Consider the following 24,753-nt stretch of genomic DNA (forward strand, 5'->3'; position numbering starts at 1 on the left):
TTTATTAAATTTTTAAAAATTGACCGTTACTTTTACAATTCTTTTATAAAATTGGATGTCTATGCTCCTTCTCTTCTTCTTTATTTATCAATGGTTATTCTTTTATCTGTTCTGATATATTTTACTTTATTTTTAATAAATGTAATTTTAATTTATATATTAACTTAATAACATTATAATATTATCACCTACTAATATAATATCACCCATATTTACAAAATGCAGCGCGATGCTATCGCACCTGTATTACATTTAATGTTCTTTCAAGTTTTAATCTATATGAAGGAAAGTTTGTAAAACGTATCCTTTCTGATTTTAGAAACTGTTATTGTCTTGATGGAAAGAAAGAAAGAGGTAATCCAAACTAATGTCTTTAGAGCGAAAGGATAAAATTGTCTATGGTGGTCCTACAAATATGAACGTTAGAAAAACCAAATAGTTGGTATTTTATTTAGCCATGCATTAGTTTATTACACCCAAAGCATATAGTTTAATACAAGGAGAAAGTGCGCGGTTGTTCATGTATCAGCAGATGTTGGTAGAACTTGCTCAAGATGAAACTCGTATGGCTCGTCCTGAGTCACAGCCAAAACCCAGTTCTCATTCCTAACAACCGCAACATTACCGCAGAAGACGCCTTCACAGAACAAAAGCTTATATGTGTTGGTTTCAGCTTTAGCTTTTTCAATAACGAAAGAACCATTGATTGTATTTGGGTAGCTTTTAACTTTAACCAGCGTTCCTTCAGGCAGACCCTCAACAACGGTCCACTCAAGACCGACATTCTCGTATTCGAAGCTAAGGACCACTGGACCTTCAGGGAGAAATTCTGTACGGATTGGGGATGAAATGTTAATTGGACGTCCTTTATCGCCCTTGAAGGGAGATTGCACAACAGAGAGAGGGATAGTTTCGTTATCTGTTTGGAGTGCTCGAATTCCACCGCCGGGGGCTCCTAAACCTGACGGCAATATATAGAATATGCCACCATTTTTAACGATGTTACCATTCCCATCTGTGACTTGAGCAGTAGTTGAAGGAGGGTAGAAGGTTAGAGCAGAAATAAGGAAGAGAGAAAAAAGCATTGCACTCGCCATTTCTTTGACTGGATATGATTAAGGTTTTTCTCTTCTTTGTTCACTTCAGTTGTGTGAATAAGCGAAGTTAGGAGAATCCATTTATAGAGCTAGGTCCTGGTGATAAGATCAACTCTTTTGTCCATGCGAATGAATAAAATATCGTAAAATTTTAAACATGTGAAAAAGATGAAATAAAATATGTTTCGATTTGCTGTACAGTAAGTTTCTTGAAACTTTATAATCCGTTTATAGATCTAACCGATGGTGATAAGGTGAATGGACAGAAATAATTGAAAAAAATCCTAGGGCTTAATCATCCTTTGCATGATGGTGGCTTAAATGCTTTGGACTTAGTTGGTGACATCTAAAATAATAAATAATATTGTCCTTTATAAATATTTTTAGTTTGGCCGAACGTGCTAAATGCTATGATATTATTCTTGAAAACATTCAATGGACCATCAGGAGTGGTTAATAAATTAACTTTCGAGATTGAAATTCTAATTTCTATATTTCCTAGTTGAAGGATTCCTTTTGTAAGGACCTAGGAAAAATACTATGTGTAGAAATTCTTAGAAAAAGAAGTAAGGTTTGTTTAAACTAAGCGGAGTGAATTTTTTTTTTTAGAACATTTTCTCTAAAACAGTTAAAAAAACTTTTTTGAGGATCTTAATCATACACTAAATATCAAAGATTTCTATCTTCGCATTCCTGACTCTCTTGAAGAGGATCTTGATCTCTATCCATTTTTTGACTATCCACGAAAATACATAACTTTATCAACTCTTTCACACACAACAACTCACAAAACACAAAACAAAGCTGAAAAGAATCCATAAATTATAGATGGAAAGAAATCACCACAACAAAAAACACTTTGAAAACATGATTCACAATACTTGTTAATTTTGAAATCTATAGAGTCCTTGAACAGTGTATTGATCTCAGCAAACAATTGAATACACTTCTTTTGGGTGCTTGTAAAAGTTGTTAAGCAAAGACACCTGTTTTCTTTTTATAGAGATCTCAAAATCCAATTTAAAAAAAAAGTTAAAGCATTTAATCGATTATATTATATGATAATTGAGTAAAATACAGTTACATTTTGTCTAGACTTAGTTTTTGGATTCAGGATTAAGGAATTACATTCTGTATAGAAAAGGATGAAAAACAGAATGATCAAAATAAGATCGTAAGGCTAACAATACAAACTAAAACTTAACTGAAAAGACATTTTCATGAATGAAAAAAAGGCAAAATTGGAGAGTTAACAATAAAGAAAAAGAGGAAAAATTGTGAAATCCGTTTTATGTTGCTTCCCAATTTCCATATCCGGTTTAAATTTTTTTATATTGTACTGTACCTAGCCAAACTCGACCAAGTAAACAGTGTGCATATCGAGACCGCCGAGTTAGCACTTCACATCACCAACATAAGCCATCTAGGCAAGTAGTCGGTCGAGACCGACTACTCGAGCACATCTGGTAAGGTTAAAGCCCAGGCCGACTACTCCAATAAACTTAAGCGAAAATCGAAGCCCCCCGCATTCAATAGGTCTCAAGGGCCTGGGTTGGGGCCCAGGCCCACTCATGGCCCAAATTAGAGCCCAGGTCAAGACCCAGCCCATGAAATAGTCAAACGTCATTAATGTTCTATAAATACATGTGGACCCCATCATTTAAAGGTACGCATTCATTAATCACTGATTTGACTCTCTGAGAGCTTTGACTTACTTGAGCTTCGGAGATTCTTCTGCAGGTAACCCCTCCTGGGTTCAAGTTGACATGTATCGACCGGGAAGAGGCCACCTGAAGAGATAGCGGACTACATGGTAAGGTGACGCTTGTGCCTAACCTCTTGTTTGTTCTCTGCAGGAACAATTGGCGCCCACCGTGGGGCACGAGACGAACACCTTTAGTACCCGTTTTTCTCTGAAGATGGTTTCCACCCGCAGCAGAGCTGGAGCTAACAAGCAAGTGGATGTTGGTCCCTCTGGACCTCCCAGCATCGCCCCTGACTTGGCCGCCATCCTAGACGGCCAGGCAAAGATGCAACAAGAACTCGCAGACCTGAAGAAGCGCAGTGCTGAGGAAATGGAAGCGCTAAAACAAGAGAACTCTCGCCTCAGGAGAAGGAACGAGGCAGACGCCAACCTGAAGGGAAAAGCTAAAGAAACCTCTGAAGCTATGAAGTCTCCGGCCTTCCAGCCTACAGAGGAAGAAAGTGAATATAATCCCACCCCCCACACCTTCACCACCACCCAACAGACACCCGTTACCTCTACCCATCCCCATCACTTTCCATCTGGTCGACCAGGGCTCACCGCACCCCCAACTCCCGCCCCCACCATCCCAACCACCCATGCCCCCTACAACATACCCACCGCTCTCCATACCACATATATCCCACCCTACAACCCACAATATCTTCCAACCACCCACATCCCTCCTCACAACATCACCTCCACATTTCTTACTATGATCAACCACCCACCCCCACCCCACATACCCCCCCACCAGCCCAGACGCCGCCACCCATTCACGAATTTTATCGCCAACACCCCTCTCCCGGCCTAGTGGGAACCATTCAACCTGGATCGCTATACCGGCGAAACCGACCCTGACGAACACCTGAAAGTCTACATCACCCACGTCGTTTGTACACATCTCAAGACGCAGTCTTTTGCAAAGCTTTCCCCACTAACCTCAAAGGCCCTGCCCTAGAATGGTTTACCACCCTCCCGCCCTACTCAATTGATAGTTTCGACATCCTTTCACACATGTTTTCCACCGATTTCACTGGAAGCCGCCCACATCAAACCATCACCATATCCCTACTGGGTATCAGACAGGAACCCAATGAACCACTTAGAACGTTCATCGATCGCTTCAGTAAAGCCGCCCTTCATACACCACACCTCAACCAGGAGATGATACTCCAATGTATGACTCTCACCCTACAGCCCGGCCCCTTCGCCAACAACGTCTACCTCCACCCACCCACCACCATGCACGAACTCAAGCTACGCGCAGCCGACTACGTCCGCATGGAGGAAATGCAAACTCTACACACCAAATTCTGCAACGGCTACGCTGCCAACACCTCCAACCCCACCCCCAACCCCACCCTACAACCTCATCCGCGCCCTGATACCCGCCCACGCGAACCCCACCAACCTCGCTTCACCAGATACGCTCCCCTCACAGTAGCCCGCTCCTGCATCCTAGACGAGGCCCTCCAAGCTGACCTCCTCCCCCCACCACGAAAGACAACCACACCTCCTAACGCTGACATGACCAAGTATTGTCGGTACCATCGCAACCATGGTCCCACTACGGAAGAATGCAAAGCGCTCCAGGATAAAATCGAAGAACTGGTCCGTGCTGGCCACTTTCGCCGCTTCATCCGTAGGGATGACCATTCCTCCTCCTCCCGATCTCGCCACCCCCCACGACATGACCACAGACGCCAACCAAGCGACGCCCGTCACAATAGCCACCCCACCCAACCCAACAACCAACAACCAGAGCCCGCCCACACCAACATTACCCCTGCCGACCCCCCCTTACGAGGCACCATTAACACCATCTCTGGTGGCTTCGCAAGTGGAGGCTCCACCTCGTCCGCTAGGAAAAAACACCTCCGCCATATCACTCATTCCCACCACAGACGTCGTATGCCCCCCATCGTATTCACGGATGACGACTTCCATGGCCTCGACCACCAGCAGGACGACCCCATGGTCATCACCGTTGAAATCGAAAATTATGCCGTTAAGAAAGTACTTGTGGATCAAGGCAGCTTAGTTGACATCCTCTACTGGGCCACGTACCAAAAGTTACAACTTCCTGACACCGCCATGATACCATATGATGAACCCATATACGGCTTTTTCGGCGAACAAGTATCCACCCGGGGCTACATAGACCTCCATACCGTCTTTCGGGAAGGAACCCAAACCCAAACCAAAACCATCCCAATCCGCTTCCTTATAGTCGATGCGCCAACATCCTACAACATACTCCTGGGTCGTCCTTCCCTCAATACCCTTGGTGCAGTCATCTCTACCCCTCACTTGGCCATGAAGTTCCCGGCCCCATCCGGCGACATCCTGACCATCCACTGTGACAAACGCCTGGCACGCGAGTGCTATATGGCAAGCTCAAGACCACAACTCCCAATCCAACAAACAAACCATATCGAACGACCACATAATTCCCGCATAGCCCTATCCGGCGAGGACCTTGACCCCAAAATAGGCCGGGATGTCCGCCTCGAACCAGTCGAGGACACCACCCCCCTGGAACTCCCCAATGGCCACTCCATCAACTTAGGCACCGGGTTAAACTCTGATGAGCGTGCCACAATCACACCCATCCTCATCAATAACACAGATCTTTTCGTCTGGTCAGCCGTCGACCTCCCTGGAGTAGACCCCCAAGTGGCATCCCACAAGCTCTCGATATATAAAGAAGCCCGCTACGTATCCCAGAAAAAGCGCAAGCTTGGGGAAGAACGCAGACAAGCGGCCAAAGTAGAAGCCAACAAGTTACTGAGCGCAGGGTTGATAGAAGAAGCTCAATACACCACTTGGCTTTCTAACGTTGTCTTGGTAAAGAAAGCCAATGGCAAATGGTGGATGTGCGTAGACTGCACAGACCTGAATAAGGCGTGCCCTCGCGACGCCTACCCCTTACCCAACATCGATCGACTCGTAGACGGCGCGGCAGGAAACAAGGTGCTTAGCTTTTTAGATGCATATTCAGGTTATAACCAAATCCCCATGACCATAACAGATATGCACAAGACCGCCTTCATCACAGACGATGCCAACTACTTCTATAGGGTCATGCCCTTCAGCCTCAAAAACGTTGGGGCAACTTACTAGCGACTAATGGACAAAGTCTTCAGCCATCTAGCAGGACATTATGTCGAAGTCTACGTCGATGACATGGTCGTCAAGTCCCCAAGCCATCATCAACACACTAAAGACTTAGAGGCAGTGTTCTCCGCCCTGCGCCAATACAACCTCCGCCTAAATCCCGATAAATGCGTATTCGGCGTCGACCGGGGTAAATTCCTTGGTTTCATGCTAACCCAACGCGGCATAGAGGTTAACCCTGAAAAATGCAAGGCCATCATCGAAATGCGCAGCCCCACTACTGTCAAAGAAGTCCAACGCCTAATCGGCCGCCTCACAGCCATTTCTCGCTTCCTGTCAAAACTAGCGGAACAAACTCAACCCATAATCCAGCTCCTAAAGAAATCCGCTCGGTTCACGTGGACTGATGATTGTGAACAGATCTTCCAGAAACTCAAAACATCCCTAACCTCACCCCCATCCTCCACAAACCAGACATCAGCCAACCCCTGCTGGTATATATCACGGTCACCGATCATACCGTCAGCGCAGCCCTTGTCCAAGAAGTAGAAGGCACGCAACATCCTGTGTATTTCGTAGCAGAACACTACAAGACCCTGAAACCAGGTACCAAATGGTAGAAAAACTAGCACTATCCTTGGTCCACGCCGCACGCCGCCTACGCCCGTATTTCTAAAACCACACCATAACCGTCAAGACCGATTACCCAATCCAGAAAATATTACAAAAGCCAGATCTAGCTGGACGCATGTCATCATGGGCCGTGGAGCTGTCAGAATTCAACATTCGCTATGAACCCCACGGCCCCATCAAAGCCCAGTGTCTCTTAGACTTCGTCAATGACCTACAACAAACACCTGTTGAGGACCAGTGGACACTTCATGTAGATGGCTCCTCAAACCCAAGGGGTGCCGGCGCTGGCATCGTGTTAGAAGGCCCCAACGACATCCTCATCGAGAAATCTCTTCACTTTGCTTTCAAAACGTCGAATAACCAAGCCGAGTACGAAGCTATCCTCGCTGGCCTCTCCCTAGCCCGTGAAGTCGGTGTCAAGAAGTTAACATGCAAAACCGACTCCAAACTCACTGTAGGTCATCTAAACGACGAATTTCAAATTAAAGACCCCATCCTTCAACAATATTACCATCTAGTCTGCGCGATTATTCAATCCGCCTTTGAACAAGTCCGCGTCGAATACATCCCCAAAATCGACAACGTCAGGGCCGACATCCTTTCCAAATTAGCCAGTACCAAACTCAAAAACCATAATCGATCCCTACTACAGCAAACACTATCCACACCTTCCATCACACACACTTGCCAAACATTAACCCACACCCCATCAAACAACATCACCCCCACCCAAACCCAAAACTGGACCACCCCTTACATTCAATACCTCAAAACCGGCAACCCCCCCTCGACGCGGACAAAACTTGGCTGGCCAAGGCCGCCAGGTACACTATGGTAGGCGATGACCTCTACAAACGCGAATACGGCCAACCCCTACTTAAGTGTGTCACGACAGAGCAAGCCCAATATATCATCAAAGAGCTACACGAAGGAATTTGTGGTTATCATTCAGGCGCACGCACCATGGCCACAAGAGTTCTCAGAGCCGGCTACTTCTGGCCCACGATAGAAGCAGACTGCTAGGATCATGTCAGGAAGTGCAAGCCATGCCAGAAGCTCGACAACCTTATCCATCAGAAACAAGAACAACTACACCACATACTGTCCCCCTGGCCATTCGCTAAGTGGGGAATGGACATCCTCGGCCCCTTCTCACCCGGCAAGGGGCAAGTAAAATTCCTAATCGTAGCCGTTGATTATTTTACCAAATTGATAGAAGCCAAGCCATTGACCACCATCACGGCCCAGCAAGTCCAGCAGTTCGTGTGGAAGGACATTATATGCAGATATGGTGTACCACATACCATCATAACAGACAATGGCCGACAATTTATCGACAAGGAGTTAGCCAAATTCTACACCGGCTTAGGCATCAAACGCATCACAAGCTCTGTAGAACATCCACAAACCAATGGGCAAGCGGAAGCAGCAAACAAAGTTATTCTCATAGAGCTACGCAAGAGGTTGGATACCGCCAAAGGCCGATGGCCTGAAGAGTTAATAGAAGTACTATGGGCTTACAGATGCACCCCTCAATCATCAACAAACGAATCCCCATTCAGCCTAGTCTACGGCGCAGACGCCATGATACCGGTAGAAATTGGCGAACCATCCCTGCGCCGAGAACTATACGACCCAACTCACAACCCCCAAAACATGGCCTTACATCTCGACCTCCTTCCCGAACTCAGAGAAAAAGCCCAAATAAGCAATCTAGCCGCCAAACAACGAGCTGCCAGGAAATATAATGCAAACCTACACCCACGATCATTTGTCGTCGGAGACCTAGCATGGAGAATGGCCAGCAGTGCTAGAAAGAAGGATGGCAAGTTCTCCGCCAATTGGGACGACCCGTACCGCATACGAGAAGACGCAGGAGGAGGGGCTTATCGCCTGGAACAATTATCTGGGGAAGAGATTCCCAACACGTGGAACGTATCCCACCTCAAGTTCTACTTCAGCTAAATATGTATCATAGTTGAATCATTACATGTAACCACGGGTGTACTCTTTTTCCTCACTTGGTCTTTTTTCCCTAAGGAGGGTTTTGGCCAAGGAGGTTTTAACGAGGCACCCCTATTCAATAAATAAAAAGAAGGTTTCCCTACTTTATGACTCTATACCCTTTAATCTCGGTTCATTCGTTTAAGTTCCCCACCCTTACCCCCAGTAAGCGGCCTGGGTCGAACACCTTTATCTTTATCTTGATCCGTTTAAGTTTCCCACCCTTACCCCAAGTAAGCGGTCTGGGTCGAACACCCTTATCTTTATCTTGATTCGTTTAAGTTCCCCACCCTTACCCCAAGTAAGCGGCCTGGGTCGAACACCCTTATCTTTATCTTGATTCGTTTAAGTTCCCCACCCCTACCCCAAGTAAGCGGCCTGGGTCAAACACCCTTATCTTTATCTTGATTCGTTTAAGTTCCCCACCCTTACCCCAAGTAAGCGGCCTGGGTCGAACACCCTTATCTTTATCTTGATTCGTTTAAGTTCCCCACCCTTACCCCAAGTAAGCGGCCTGGGTCGAACACCCTTATCTTTATCTTGATTCGTTTAAGTTCCCCACCCTTACCCCAAGTAAGCGGCCTGGGTCGAACACCTTTATCTTTATCTTGATTCGTTTAAGTTCCCCACCCTTACCCCAAGTAAGCGGCCTGGGTCGAACACCCTTATCTTTATCTTGATTCGTTTAAGTTCCCCACCCTTACCCCAAGTAAGCGGACAGAGTCGAACACCCTCAATAATAAAACTAATCCGCCAAACATCACATACATCAAAACACCTCCTCATAATTATACCATACCGCTAACGCAACACTATCATACAAGTTATCGGCATCTAATAACGCAACACTATCATACAAGTTATCGGCATCTAATAACAAACATAGCATACACAAGGCATTCATCATATTAAGGGCAAAGTAAAATAGTGTACGGATTATTACAAACAGAATTCAAGTTTCAAATTATAAAGAAATGAAGTTACTACATCCTCTTGTTCTCATCACCCCCCACGACAGCCCCTGCATCTTTCTCCTCCTCTGCCGCCTTCTCCTCCACCTCCTCAGCATCCCCCTCATCCTCCCTCACCAACTTCCCACCGACTACGTCCTTATCTACGTCAAATCTTGAATCCAAGACATCCACATCCGGATGGAAGAAGGCCGCCTGCCGCAACCTCTTCTCGAAACCATTAATATGCTCTTAGATGACGCTATTCTTCAAATCGTTCAGTTCCCCAACAGCCCCATAATACTTATCCTTCAAATCCTCATAGTCTTCTTCCAACTCCCCTATACGCTTGTTTAGCTTTTCCTTAGAGTCCAAGCAACGCACTTTCCATGTTGCCAGCCTTTTCCTTTCCGCTTCCCAGCCTTCTTTCTCCTTTTCTAAAGTCGCCTTCTCCTCCTCAAGCTTATCCACTTTACCCTGCCACTCCCCCACCTCCTTTACTTCCCTTCTGTAAAGAGACCCTACACGCCGACTCAGGACTAGGGCCTTGCTTCCAAACTCTACCATTGTTCTCACAATATGATCCACCTCCATGTTATCAATAGAGTTAACAACGGTATTCAGAAGGTCGATCGAGATATCCTTCCTAACGGATATCTCTGGCAACTCGATCAACCCAACCTCAGGTAACTTCTCCCCACTAGCCGACCCCGCCCCGCTAGCCGTCCCAAGAAGAGCTGCCCTTATCTTCTTCACGTCTTTGCCCTTCCCGGGTCGAGGCGGAAGCTCAGCTGTCCTTTTCGTCCCGCCGTGTACATGCACCTCCACAACCGATTCCTGCAAGTTGGGAACGTCAGCTTTCCCAGCCGCCTTGGCCTTAGCGACCATTTCCTTCCTCAGTGATTGAAAGAGCGCCAGATTCTTCTTACCAGATTGCGCCATATGCCCTGCAATAACATATCACGACTCGGATCAAAACAACTTAGCATTATTAACACAGCTTAAGTAATAAACAGATACCTTCAATATCTATTATCGGATGCACCGAATTATAAACCCTAACTAGGCCCTTAGTGGGCAACTTATCCACAAATTTCAACAACATCCCCACCACCTCCTTGTCACCAGCCGACAACTCCTCCACTCCCATGTCTTTATATCGAGAAGGATTGTTGGTCCAGCTAAAGGAAAACTTGGTACTCCCATCCGCATTCAAAAAATGAGATTTACCCCCTTCCTTAACGACGACTTTGAAGTACCCGTCTTTGAAATGCTTGAAAGACTGGGAGAAAGCATCCAGTCTGCTGATGCTGGGGCGACTGATTAAAGAAAGCCAAGTAGTCGGCCTTCGGGGCCTGGTGTCATAAAAATACAAGAAAGCATAGGGAGTAGGCTCCAAATATAAGGACTCGCACAGAATGCGGAAGGCCTGCAAGTAGGCCCAGCTATTAGGATGTAGCTGGGTAGGTGCCACATTCAACGCCCGCAACACACCCATAGTGAAATCGTCTAAGGGCAGTCGCACATGAAGCTGAGAAAAGTGGCACATATACATGTAGAAGAATTTTTCGGTAGCCCCCTCCTGCCCATGGCATACCCGGTCGACAACACTCACCCTCTCCAGCGAAACAATGTCTCCGCTGACACCCTTGGACATAACGGGTGTGCAGTTCAGCCAAGAGTTCAACAGACGAGACCACCTGAATAAAGATGATTGATCGCGAACATCAGCAGCAACCCACCCATACCCGCCTTTGGCCGGCCAGTTACTTTCCTCCAACTCTTCAGGAGGATCCTCTTGAACCTCCCTCACTACCTCCATCGACATCCTGCTTGTAACAACTCCAGAACTTGTACCCTCTCCGCCAAGTCGTCCATCCTTACTTCTATCTGACTCAGTACTTTCACTACTACTAGACGAAGACACGTACTACTACTGGACATACCTGATTTCGTTTTTTATGGGAAGATGTCGGTCGAAACAGAGGACTAGTCGGACACTTTTACGCGCACAAGGTCTTTAAATTCAGAATTCACAAATGAAACAGGTAACCTCTTATCTGTTTGCAAACACATATTTATAGCCTACAATCCCAAACGACGAACCTCTTCCCGCCAAAACCAAAACCATACCACAGACCAATCGACACCATCATTGCAAAAGATGACACTTCAAAATGACGGCGCCAAAACTTTTTCGATTTGACCAACTGACACCCTTTCACCTACCTTCTGACGGTTGCAAATTCTAAGCCTTAACACTGTTCACCACACTTAAAGGCTGGGGGACTGGTGTATCACACCTAGCCGGTTCTGCTAGCTTATCAACACATATCATCCTTGACCGACAACCCTTATCGGACAAGGCTGGGGGACTGGTGTACTGTACCTAGCCAAACTCGACCAAGTAAACAGTGTGCATATCGAGACCGCCGAGTTAGCACTTCACATCACCAACATAAGCCATCTAGGCAAGTAGTCGGTCGAGACCGACTACTCGAGCACATCTGGTAAGGTTAAAGCCCAGGCCGACTACTCCAATAAACTTAAGCGAAAATCGAAGCCCCCCGCATTCAATAGGTCTCAAGGGCCTGGGTTGGGGCCCAGGCCCACTCATGGCCCAAATTAGAGCCCAGGTCAAGACCCAGCCCATGAAATAGTCAAACGTCATTAATGTTCTATAAATACATGTGGACCCCATCATTTAAAGGTACACATTCATTAATCACTGATTTGACTCTCTGAGAGCTTTGACTTACTTGAGCTTCGGAGATTCTTCTGCAGGTAACCCCTCCTGGGTTCAAGTTGACATGTATCGACCGGGAAGAGGCCAACTGAAGAGATAGCGGACTACATGGTAAGGTGACGCTTATGCCTAACCTCTTGTTTGTTCTCTGCAGGAACATATATTTTTTTTTTACATTTTAAAAATTTTTATTTTGATGTTTTTTCAATTATTTTTATTTAATTTTATTTAAAGATTTGTGGTTTTTGTTCATTATATTTGGTCATATTTTTAAATTTTTAAATTTTTTTTATTATGGTTTTGTTATATTTTAGTGTTTTTAATTTGTTCTTTTTAATAATATTTAATTTAAAAAAAAATTATTTGTTTCTGATTTTATTTTTTGATTTTTGATTTTGTCTTTATTGTTTTTAAAGACTTATTCATTGTTTTTGAAAATTTATTGTAATTTGTTTTTAGTGACTTATATGGTTTTTTTATTTTGTTAATATAATTTATTTTTGTGTATTATTTATTTATTCTGGTTAAATTTAGTTATTTGGTAGGTGTAATATGTTTATTTTAACGACTTCAAATTGCGACTTAGTCCAGCGCATGACTAACGATGCTAGGAAAAGTGGTGGTAAGTTCTCTGCCGATTGATAAGGACCTTTCTGTGTAGTTATAGATGTCAACAAGGGAGTTTACCTAGTGAAGTATTTATCAGGGCACCATACCCAATAATTGAAATGTAACTCATTTAAAAATTTTATTTCAGCTAGATGCTCGTAAACAATTGAACGCTTTAGTCGGTCTTTTCTTTTTTTGCTAAAAAGAGTTTTGGTCAAGATAGTTTTAACGAGGTACTTGATCAATAAAATAAAATGAGAGATTTCTCCGATGTGAATAACTATCTTGTATTTACTGAACAAATCCCCTGCTACCTACCTAGACAGTCTTGGTTGTTTCTTTTAAGGCAATTCGTTGTTGGCTACCTAAACGATCTTGGTTAACCGTTGAAGGCAGTTCCTTTCCATCTACCGGTCCTGGTTGAACATTTTCAAAGCAGTTCCTCGTTACATACCTAGGCGGTCTTGGTTGAGTCACTCAAAACAGTTCCTTACCGCCTACCTAGTCATCCTGCTCAAACTCACTAATAGGAAGCTTATAAGTTATCCAAAGCGATAACTTCACAACAACAACATAGATTGTACTCGGACCCATCCATGTAGGCTTATGCATTCATTAAGAAGAGATTGAAAGTTATACAAGTAATAAAGAGGTAATTACCTGAAGAAAGTAATTTTCATTACTATTGGCCCCATAGGCGGCCAAGTTCATTACAAGCTTCTGCCTTAATATATTTTCCTTAGTGCTTTTCTCAGTGCTTTTCTCGTAGGCCAGCAATGTATTCAACTCTTCAACCTTGTCTTTTCCCTTCTTTTCCGACTGAAGACATCGATTTCTTCAACTTCTTTATTTTTTATGCAACCCATCTTCTCCTCTTTCGCGGTCTCCAGATCCTTCCAAATACCCTCCAAGGCCTCCTAGTTAACTGCACTCAAATTTCATGGTCGTTAACTATTAAATCTAACAACAGAAGAATTTTGAAATTATACAGTAAAATTAAAAATTGGTAATTAATGTTTCATAAGTTACTTTATAATTTTTTCTTTATGTTATTGAATACTTTAAGTGAATAATAATATTTCGACAAATTTTATTTTAAAAATTACTTTATAATTTACTTTAAGCGAATAATAAAATTACTTTATAATTTTAATATAATAATGTAATAGCTATACATTAAGTAAGGTAATTTGTAAATTTTATCAATATTTTATTATACGAGAGTTTTAAGAGTAGTGATGGATTGACACTACTATTTACTTTACCCTACAACTTAATTAATTAACATTTTAATAATAAATATAGTTATACACAATACATATATTTTATTAAAATAGTAGTTGTATTAATACATTTAATAATTGTGTGATGATTTATTTTTTAAATTATTAATGTATATGAAGAAAAGTTTGTAAAACGTATGCTTTCTCATTTTAGACACTGTTTTTGTCTTGATGGAAAGAAAGAGGTAATGCAAACCAAAGGCTTTAGAGTGAAAGGATAAAGTTGTCTATGGTGGTCCTACACATGTGAACGTGTGAAAAACCAGATAGTGGTTATTTTATTTAGCCATGCATTAGTTTATTACACCCAAAGCATATAGTTTAATACAAGGAGAAAGTGCGCGATTGCTCATGCTTAGCAGATGTTGGTAGAACTTGCTCAAGATGAAACACGTATGGCTCGTCCTGAGTGACAGCCAAAACCCAGTTCTCATTCCTAACAACTGCCACATTACCGCAGAAGACGCCTTTGCAGAACGAAAGCTTATACCTGTTGGTTTCAGCTTCAGCCTTTTTAATAACGAAGGTACCTGGGACTGTATGTGGGTAGCCTTGAACTTTAACAAGGGTTCCTTCAGGCAGACCCTCAACAACGGTCCACTCACGATTAGTATGTTCGAAGCTAAGGGTCACCTGACCTTCAGGGAGAAATTCTGTACGGATTGGGGATGAAATAATAATTGGAAGCCCTATATCGCCCTTGAAGGGAGATTGCACAACAGACAGAGGGATAGATTCGTTATCCGTTTTGAGTGCTCGAATTCCCCCGCCGGGGGCTCCTATACGTGCCGGCAATATATAGAATATGCCACCATTTTTAACGATGTTACCATTCCCGTCCGTGACAGGTTGAGCAGTGGTTGAAGGAGGGTAGAAGGTTAGGGCAGAAAAAAGGAAGAGAGCAAAAAGCGTTGCACTCGCCATTTCTTTGACTGGCTATGAAACAGATTAAGGTTTTTCTCTTCTTTGTTCAATTCAGTTGTGTGAATAAGCGAAGCTAGGAGAATCCATTTATAGAGCTACGTCCTGATGATAAGTTCAACTCTTTTGTGATGGGAATGAATAAAATATCGTAAAACTTTTAAACATGTGAAAAAGATGAAATAAAATATATGTTTCGATTTTCTGTACAATAAGTTTCTTAAGATGAAATAACGTTGTCTCTTATTTATTCAGTTCAGTTGTGTGAATAAGCCAACATGGGATAATCAATTTGTCGAGCTACCCGATGGTGTTAAGATGAATGGACAGAAATAATTAAAAAAAATCCTAGGGCTTAATATCGTAGAAGTTTTAAACATGTGAAAAAAGTTGAAATAAAATATATGTTTCGATTTGCTGTACTTAAGTTTCTTAAAAGTTTAAGGCTTATCTCTTCTTTGTTCAGTTTAGTAGTTTGAATAAGCCAACATGGGATATTTCATTTATAGAGCTACCCAATGGTGATAAGGCTTAATAATGCTTTGGCATGCTGGTGGCTTGACTGTTATGTTATTGGTATTTTTTTTTAGTTATATGCTTTGGACTTAGTTGGTGACATGTAGATTCTAGAATGGTAAATATTATTGTTGAAAGTATTTAATGGATTATCAGCAATGGTGAATAAATTAACTTTCGAAATAACAATCGATATCCTAATTTCTATATTTCCTAGTTGAAGGACTCCTTTTGTAAGGACCTCGGAAAAATATGCGTAGATATTCTTATAAAAAGAAGTAGGGTTTATTGGTTTATTTAAACTAAGCGGGAGTGATTTTTCTCTAAGACAGTTTAAAAAACTTCTATCAAATCTAAAAACTCAAAATGTACTTTCTCCTAAATTCAAATGATACAAGAATAAGAAATGTAATAAAATATGATATAGAGAGAAGCAAAAGACATTAAGATTTATATCGGTTCAAATTAATCTTAATATTACTTTGAGTATTACTTTTTCAACCTTAGAAAATCTAGTTTTATTATCAAATCAGAGTTTGCAAGATCCACACAGTATTTAATCTTACACTAAATATCAAAGATTTCTAATCTCATCACTCTTGACTCTCTTCAATAGGACATTGGTCCCTATCCATGTTTTATCATAATTGAAATCACCACACCATAAGCACTTTGAAAACTTGATTCATAACTTATAATTGGTATTATCATGTTTTATTTTGTTTATTTATTTTTATTTCATTATTAACTTTGTAGATATTTTAGGTTTCAATTAATAAAATTGGAAAAAATAATTGAAGATTTGAAGAATATTTCCAGGATTATTATATAAAAGGAAATCTTTGAAGATTAAAGGATGTTTTCAAAATTATTATTCAACTAGACATTTTTGAGATTTAAGAAGATACATTATCAACAAAATTGGATAATTCAATTCTTAATATAATTAATTATCAATACAGTTGGTTACTTCAATTACAAATTCAAGTACAAATTTCAAGTCCAGTACAATTTTGAAAGTCTTTAAATAGAAGGCTCTAAAGAGCTAAAAATCAACAACCCTCCTAGGAAAACAACCATTTTGGGGAAAACCCCCATGGGGAGAGAGGGAAAAATATTTTTTAGGGAGAAGGACAGTTGACCTACAAGGAGACAAGGTAGAGGTGCATTCTGAAGGCTAGAGGCAAACATCTTCATCATTATTCTAGTATTCAAAATGTTAAGGAGTAGCTAACTCCCTTATTCATGAGGGTTGTGTGTAATGTATTCTTAACTCTGTGAATTCCATTGTATAAATCTTTTCCATCACTCTTATGTTCTATTCTTGTTTGAACTTCATATTCTAAATTGATTCCATATGTGAGAGTAACTGTTGATTGAAAGATAGTTTCATAAACCTACTTAGGATAGAACAACTAATAGATTTCACATGCTATACATAGATGTGGAACATTTAGTCATTCATAAATATCATAATCTTGATCATTAATGTGAACTTATAATAAAAATTGCAAGACATAGAATTTTTATTATTCAAGTTTAGCCTTTTCCATAAAACATTACGTCTAGTTACAAAAGGTGTGAATGCTAGTGAAGAAATTAGAAGTATATTGTTTGGTGTTTTGCTTTGAATTGAATCATGAAACTTAATTCCAATGAACACTTTATCATATACTATTGCATACCATATGTTTAATAAAAATACAAAAAAGAGTTTTATTTTTGTTTTTGTGAAATTTGTTGTCTAATCGAGTTATGAATTGAAGGAGTTGTCAAGTGTTACACAAGTCTCTTGGGAAACAATACTTGAACTTTTCACTTTATTACTTGTTCGATTTAGTGCATTTGTCAATCCCATAACAATTTTTTGGTGTCGTTTCCAGGGACTTGTGTTCCAACACAAGACAATATGGTCATTTATGTCTCTTTTAGACTTTGTTGTTTGTGTTTTTTTGTATTGTTTTATAGTTGGTCTATAGATGTTTATGATTTTCATTGATTTGGTTTATGCTTCATGCTTGTCTTGAGGTATGCCTTAGAACATGATCTAGTTGTTGGAAGGTTCTAGACATGCGATTTCAATAGCCTAACTAATCAAATTAAACTAAATATTGCAATTTATCAGAAATGGGATCATGTGTTTGCCCCGTATTCTATTTCTTAATGCAGGTTTTGATGCATACTTAGTCCAAGAGATTTGGTAAGGTATGTTAGCCTTAGATAGACATTACAAGAGACATTTATGTGTCTTAAAAAATTGGGAAAGTAGTATTCATCATAAATGAGAGTACTGAGTAATTTTTCAACAAGAGACATTTGAGTGAGGTTGCTTGAGTAATTTGTTTAATCATTTTGCATATTGGAATTATTGTTTGATTGGTGTTGTTATGTTTTGCAATTATTTTTCTTCTTTGTTTCTATATTTTCACTTGTTTCTTTGTTATTTTTATGGTTTATTTCCAATTCCCAAATTTTTGTTCATATAAAAATTGGGATAACATGTTTATTCGAGTATCTTTTATGTTTTTGTGAGTGCAAGGTATTGATAAAAATGAAGATAAGACACAAATAAGCATACACTAGTGCAGATTTGACATTTTACTTCACCTCATAGGCCTCGGTTATAGCGGAACCATAGCCTATAAGGAGGCGGTGACATTTTTGCAATTTTGTCCAACTATATTACCTTGGGTCTCTGAAAACTGGTGCAGTAAAGGGACTTTAGACCTCGGTTACAAAAGAACTGAAGCCGATAAGACAACCCCCAGTAAGCAAAATTTCAAAATTGCCACCAGCGTTAGCACTTTCGGGCTCGGGTGTTTAGGGACCGAAGCAGTTAAGGGACTTTAGGCCTTGGTTATTAATTGAACCGAGGCCATAAAGCCTGTTAAATTCCCAAATCATGAATCCCTTTCACTATTCATCGTCTTCTCAAAACTCTCTGCGCGCAAAACCCCTCTCCTCTCTCTGCCACCTCCATTGTCCAGCTTCGTCACCGACCAGCTGTAGCCGCCATCTGTCGCGCCATCCAATGTCGCCGATTAAATCGTCGCCTCTCGCTACCGGTGAGTTCGAAAAATGGATTTCCCTTCGCGTTTTGTTTTTTTTTTGTGTTTTTTATTTGTTTGTGTTGCTTTGGGGTTCATAGATTTAGGGTTCAAAACACACCATTGCAACTGTATGGGCTGAGTGTGAATCTGAGCCATTAATTGTTGTTGTGAACCTAGTGGTCGTGACTGTTGTGAATGAGGTAGCAACAAATTTGACAAATTTTGTTGTGATTGTTGCTACATTGGAACCTTTGGTTGTTGCAACATGTGTGCATAGTGATGACTTGTATGTCTCCTAGCGATTGGCCAACCATTGCGACAAAAAACTATCGCGTCCCCTGGCGACCATTGTTGCTGCAAAAGCTCTAGATTTTTTATAGAATGGCTTCGGTTCACATTAGAACCGAGGTAGAAGAGTAGCTTTATGGCTTCGGTTCACACTCGAGGCCAAAAGTCATCCCCTTTTGGCCTCGTTCTAATATGCCTCGATTTTGGAACCGGGGCAGAATATCAAAAACAATCGGGGCTAAAAGCCCTTACTGCACTGATGATATAGTATTGATCAATAGGTGACCACCAAAAAGAGAAAAAAGAGAGGAAGAAAATAGCATGATGAATATTAGGCGTCAAGCTAAAAGACGTTAAAAAAGTGTTTGCTAGGAGGCAATCCAATATTTTTAACAAATTTTTCTTTTTAAAATATATTTTTAAGCATCACTCGCTAGGCGAATCCTCTTGCCTAACGACCATATTGTCACATTTTTTTTAGTTCGGGTCTGAACATGCTTAATTATTAAATTCTTTATGAACTTGTTCTAATGATTTCCTCAACATATATGAATTGAATGTTTGAATGGTCAATTGAGTTAGAATACATTGATTGTGAGATAGTTTGATATATTTATATTTAGTCAGTCCTTGATCAGTGTGAGATTAGGAAAAGATTTTTGGAAATTTTAGTATGGAAATATTTGAGTGTTTAAACATACGAGTGTTGTGAGCTTGAGACTAAAGAGTTGAAGGAAAGTAGTTATTGCCATGAAATTGATTTTTGACTCATTCTTATTCATATAATCACATAATTGGTAAGAAAGGATAAAGGCATTTGTTTAATATGTTTAAGCTACTTTACCAAATAGCCAACCCTGATATATATTAATGGTCTATTGTTACCCTTTTTGAGCCTAATTGTTCCATTCTTTTACCCTTAGTCTTTAAAGAAAATATATTTTATCCTACACCTTAGCCATAAAGAACAGGTACATGTTCAGTATAATAATGTTGTGAGATCAAATCAATTTAGGGTAGAGTATAAACACCCTACCAAGGTATGAGATTGAATCACTACAAAAATAATTATTTTTAGTGGAGGTTATATTGGACGTTTCTAGGAGTTTTAACCACCACTAAGGGTTTTACCAGGGGTTTGCCTTTCCCCCAGAAGAAGTAGCGTCGGTAACAAATTACTAGAGGTTTTTAGCAACCCCTGGAATTTGCACAACTTACCAGAGGTTTACAAAACCTCTAGTATTAGCTAGGGTTTCAAACCCCTAGTACTGGTTGGGGTTTTGGAAAACCCCCGGTATGGGTTGGGGTTTCAGAAAACCCGCGATACTACTATGGTTTCAACCCTTGTCGAGAATTTGCCTATTAGTTGGCACATTATCGCTTAATATAGTATGAACAACGACTACATGACATGATAAACCAAACAGGTACTAAAAGATAAACAAAGAGGAACGACATGCCTCTTTTCAATTATATCTCTTACAAGACAAGAATACTATTGAGAAAGACCATAAAAAGATAGGTCAAGGTATTTTTAAATCCTTGATAATCTAGCATGATCTACATCCTTTTCTTGTACATTATTCTACGTTGTATTTATCTAGAATTGTGATTTTCTATATAAAGATTTTAATAAGGCAATAAAATTCTACCAAATAAATATTAGGAAGTGAGGATACATGAATGTATATTGGTGCCACTGTAGCAAGAACAACAACAATAAGAACTTTCCATTTTACTATGATACTTGTGAATAAACAGATGGAAATATATACTTTAATACAATTTAAAAGGAAATGTAATATTAAAAAATGAAAATGATGCATAAACTCCTGTCAAAATGTCACCGGTTACTTTTAGAATTTCAAAAGCTAGAACAAGCCAAAACCATGATGCAATCCGCAAAGCAATAAAGCAAATCTTGCTAACATGGTTGACTAGAGATCTTCATAACTACTTGATTAAGTAACTTTTCCATCCTCCATTACCTAGAATTTTTATTATAATATTATTATTTACTAATTTAATGTTAAAGAAAAAAAGAACCCAAATGAGATGTTTTACCAGGATCAGATCAACTTCTACGAGGAACTCCACTTGATGAGTCACTATAATGACTGTTTTCTCTCTTAAAGCAGTCATGACACATCTTGTAATTTTGTAGATGCAACAGTTAGTTTGATTCACCAAAATCAGAAGAAAAAATCACCAAAAATGATCAAAATAAAATCACAAAGCTAAATCCAAGCAAAGCTATAACTTAACATACTTTTTCTAATTCTATTCAAACCAAATTACAATACAATGAAAACTTTATTTTAGAAATTGAAGAGTGGAACTAGATTCAGTGCAAACAACATTTTGTGAATGCAGCAGGCAATTTAAATATGGCAGTAGCATTAAAAATGTGCAAGTGGATTCTCTTACCATTATTGTGGCAATGGCAATGATTATTACATAAATAACTGTTAGATATGCTTTTTTTCTCTCATTAGTGACAATGGTAGAGGATTGATACTCATGTTTCTCGTAGAAATAGAAAGCATTTAAAAAAATACAAAGCTTATCTTGAAACAGAAAGCATGGTGCATATAAATATCAAAGTAATGAAACAATACTAAGAATAATAAAAGTATAAAGTGTAATAAAGGTAACACTGGAAGTAAAAATGCATAGAGATTGAGTACACGTTCCTAATAAATAATAGTATAAATTTCACTGAACAACCTTTCTCTAAGAAGACACTCTTCAACCTTCAAAATAGAAGGCACACTACACCTTTGAATTCTGGTAAAGTTGGGAAATCTTTATTCTGAATGCTAAACCCTTGGTTTTGTTGCCAAGACCCTATTTTCGTAAAGAACCTAAAATATTTTGGTTATACCATTATTTATTGTTTAAGGCGCACAAATAAAAACACCATTTATCTTCTCTTACCATGAAGTAGTAATCACTATGCATGTCTCATACCATTGTGTGTGTTTTCCCTGAGCCAGTCTGCTCGTATGCAAAGATGCATACATTATAACCATCTAGAACGAATCTGATCAAGGGCTGAGTGTCAGCATAATTTTTTTCTGCACATGACATAAAAAAACATCATGAAAAGCATCAAATAAGAACTAACTTGACAAAAACCTATAAGAAACCTAATTTATAAGTAAGAAAACCATAAATTTATATGAACCAACAAAGATTTTACTAACTGAATATTAAACAGGAGAAAGAACTTTCCTGAAAGTATTTCAATTTCAGAAAGAGACATGGCTCAATTTATAAACAATACAAAGATAATGAGTCTCCTCAATCCAAACCTATCCCTCAAAGTACTTAACTAATATTGCCTAACTAACTTAATTTTAATTTTCTCCTAACTTCTAACCTAAACATTCCTCCTGCTATCTGAGGAATATAATTGTGGACATGATTCTAACATTGGTACCTTTCCAACACTTTACAACTAGTTAGATATAATGAAATGGAAATTATTTGTTGGGGTAACTAAATGAATTGAAGGGAAATGAAATTGCAATTGAAATGCAAACTTGTATAATTGAAACTGTTCAAGAATTGTGAACATGCGAAACAATTACGAAACAATGCAAATGCTAGAACCACGAAACCTGTTGCAGCCGATCATAGATGCACCACAAATTTGGGAAAACACAACACTTGAAACTGAATTCCTTCACAGAACCAAACATAAAAGAACAGTAAGTGAGAAATTAACGGTAAAGTGAAAAGAAAGAAAAATTGAAAACCTAAAAAACAAAAGAAAACCAATACCAATTGAAAAATACGATTGACAAAGAAAGAGTCGAAGAAGGAAATGAAGAGAGATTGGGAGCTGTAGTGAAGAGAAATGGGAAGAGCCTCTTGTTTGAAGATTTGAAGAATTTTGTGAGTCTGATAGATGAAGATTGGAAGAATAAATTAATGTACGAAAAAGGAAAAAATTGTAGTGTTTTTTGAACTTACGAAGAATGAGGCATTTAAGAAAAATGTGAAGACGTTATGAAAAATATGGAGGGAAATTTCCCTGGGGTTCATTAGAAAACCCCTAATACTTACCAGAGGTTAAAAAACCTCCGCCTACGTGTGTAATTTACTGGAGGTTTAATAGCCTCCGTTAATAAACCCTCTTTAAAATTAACTTTTTTTGTAGTGAATAAATTTCACTACAAAAAAAGTCAAAATTATCTACAGATAATTACATACGGATTAAAGTCCGTACATAAATTAAGCTTTACATATGGATTTTACATACACTTCTTTTTTGTATGTAAAATTTTGTTACATACAGATTTTTTTCATATGTAACAACAAACTAATTTTTTTTCTCTTTTTCGTATGAAAAATCCGTATGTAAGCGAGGACATCCCTTTCATACTATATTACATGCGGATTTTAAATTACAAAATTATTAAAAAGTATAAAATTTAAAACCTTCTTTCGTTTCCATTGGTTGTATTTCTTTCCCTCTTCACTTATTTGCTCCTTGTCGACACTGAAACTCAGTTTGCTCATCTTTTATGTTTATTAGCTTTGTAGATTGAAAATCCCAAAAACCCTAGCTTGGTTTGTTCTAAATCAAAGAGACCAATTCGAGTTCCAATCAGCCTCCGCACACTTGGTAAGAGAATTTATATTCTATTTACTTGTTCAATGTAGATGTAGATTCAGATGTGTTACTGAAAGGGTTTGTCCATTAGCTAGGATTCTTTCTTCTGCTAGCCATAATTTTTGTTCTCTTCTTTAACTTTAACCTAAGGAAAGTGGTGAGTTTTCCTTTCTCCGTGTTCTTTGACCTATAATGAAGCCTTGGGCTCTTTTTCTTTCTCTTTGCTCATATTGGAATGTCTTTATTTGTCTAATTTAAAGCATTTTGGGAGGTGAATATTTTTCACCATATTTTGGAATCATTTTTGCTTTCATTCGGTAGTTTGAGATTGTGGCTTTTGTGGCTTTTAATGGTTTGTTTCAAAATCTTACAGTTTCCAGTATTAGAAATAACATAACTTAAAGGGAAACTTTTCTGGAAGAGCCTCTTGGGAATTTTTGGTAATATTTTGTTCCTTTCTTTTTCAATTTTTTTTGAATGAAGAAAATTGAGGATGCACCAAACCGTCAAGTGACATTTTAAAAGCATCAAAATGAACTTCTAAAGAAAGCTTATGAGTTATCTGTTCTTTGTGATGCACAAGTATCTGTCATAGTTTTCTCCCATAAAAGAAGGCTCTAGTTATTCTGAACTTCCTCGTACGTTTTGCTTCATTTTGTTCTACTATACTAAAAAGTCCAATAATTTTATGACTATGTAAGAACTACTTATTGTACTTTTGGACTGATTTATTAGTTGAAAAATTTGCTTTTCTTGACTTCCAATTGTTTCAAACTTATCTATTTTAAAAGTTTGCCAAAGTATAAAATACACTTAAAATATGAAATTAAAGATAAGAGATAAATTACAATAATAATAAGGAAGTATATTGAATGGATTCCCTCTTAGAAAAGTGTGGGAAAGGGTACTGGTATGTGGTATTGGTGAGTTTAAAATGTCATTGCCCTGTATCATCAATAATTATTATACTATTGTACTATTATACTAATTACATGTGAATATATTTTTCTATTCAACTTTGAAGTTCCATTAATTTATTATTATTTCTTATGCACATCACATTTGCATTATAAGATTTCATTCCTCACTTGCTTTCTGTTATAGTGAACTGATAAGGAAGGAATATTCAATTATACAAAAGGTGAAATTATCTCACTTTGATAATGAATAA

General features: G+C 39.2%; 2 protein-coding genes across 2 annotated transcripts; both read right to left on the reverse strand.

Annotated features, from left to right (window-relative positions):
• Window positions 1–422: 422 nt before the first annotated feature.
• Window positions 423–1,138, reverse strand: LOC114185801 (trypsin inhibitor DE-3-like). Its single transcript, XM_028073721.2, has one exon. It carries the CDS (start codon window positions 1,095–1,097, stop codon window positions 519–521), a length of 579 nt encoding a protein of 192 aa, XP_027929522.1. The 5' UTR covers window positions 1,098–1,138; the 3' UTR covers window positions 423–518.
• Window positions 1,139–14,433: 13,295 nt separating this feature from the next.
• On the reverse strand, window positions 14,434–15,156 carry LOC114185849 (trypsin inhibitor DE-3-like). The gene has a single exon (XM_028073787.2). The coding sequence runs from the start codon at window positions 15,108–15,110 to the stop codon at window positions 14,508–14,510; it is 603 nt and encodes a 200-aa protein (XP_027929588.1). The 5' UTR covers window positions 15,111–15,156; the 3' UTR covers window positions 14,434–14,507.
• Window positions 15,157–24,753: the final 9,597 nt, after the last annotated feature.

Source organism: Vigna unguiculata, chromosome 5, assembly GCF_037176805.1.
Source record: "Vigna unguiculata cultivar grain cowpea cultivar isolate G323 ecotype 2 chromosome 5, ASM3717680v1, whole genome shotgun sequence".
NCBI lineage: Eukaryota > Viridiplantae > Streptophyta > Magnoliopsida > Fabales > Fabaceae > Vigna > Vigna unguiculata.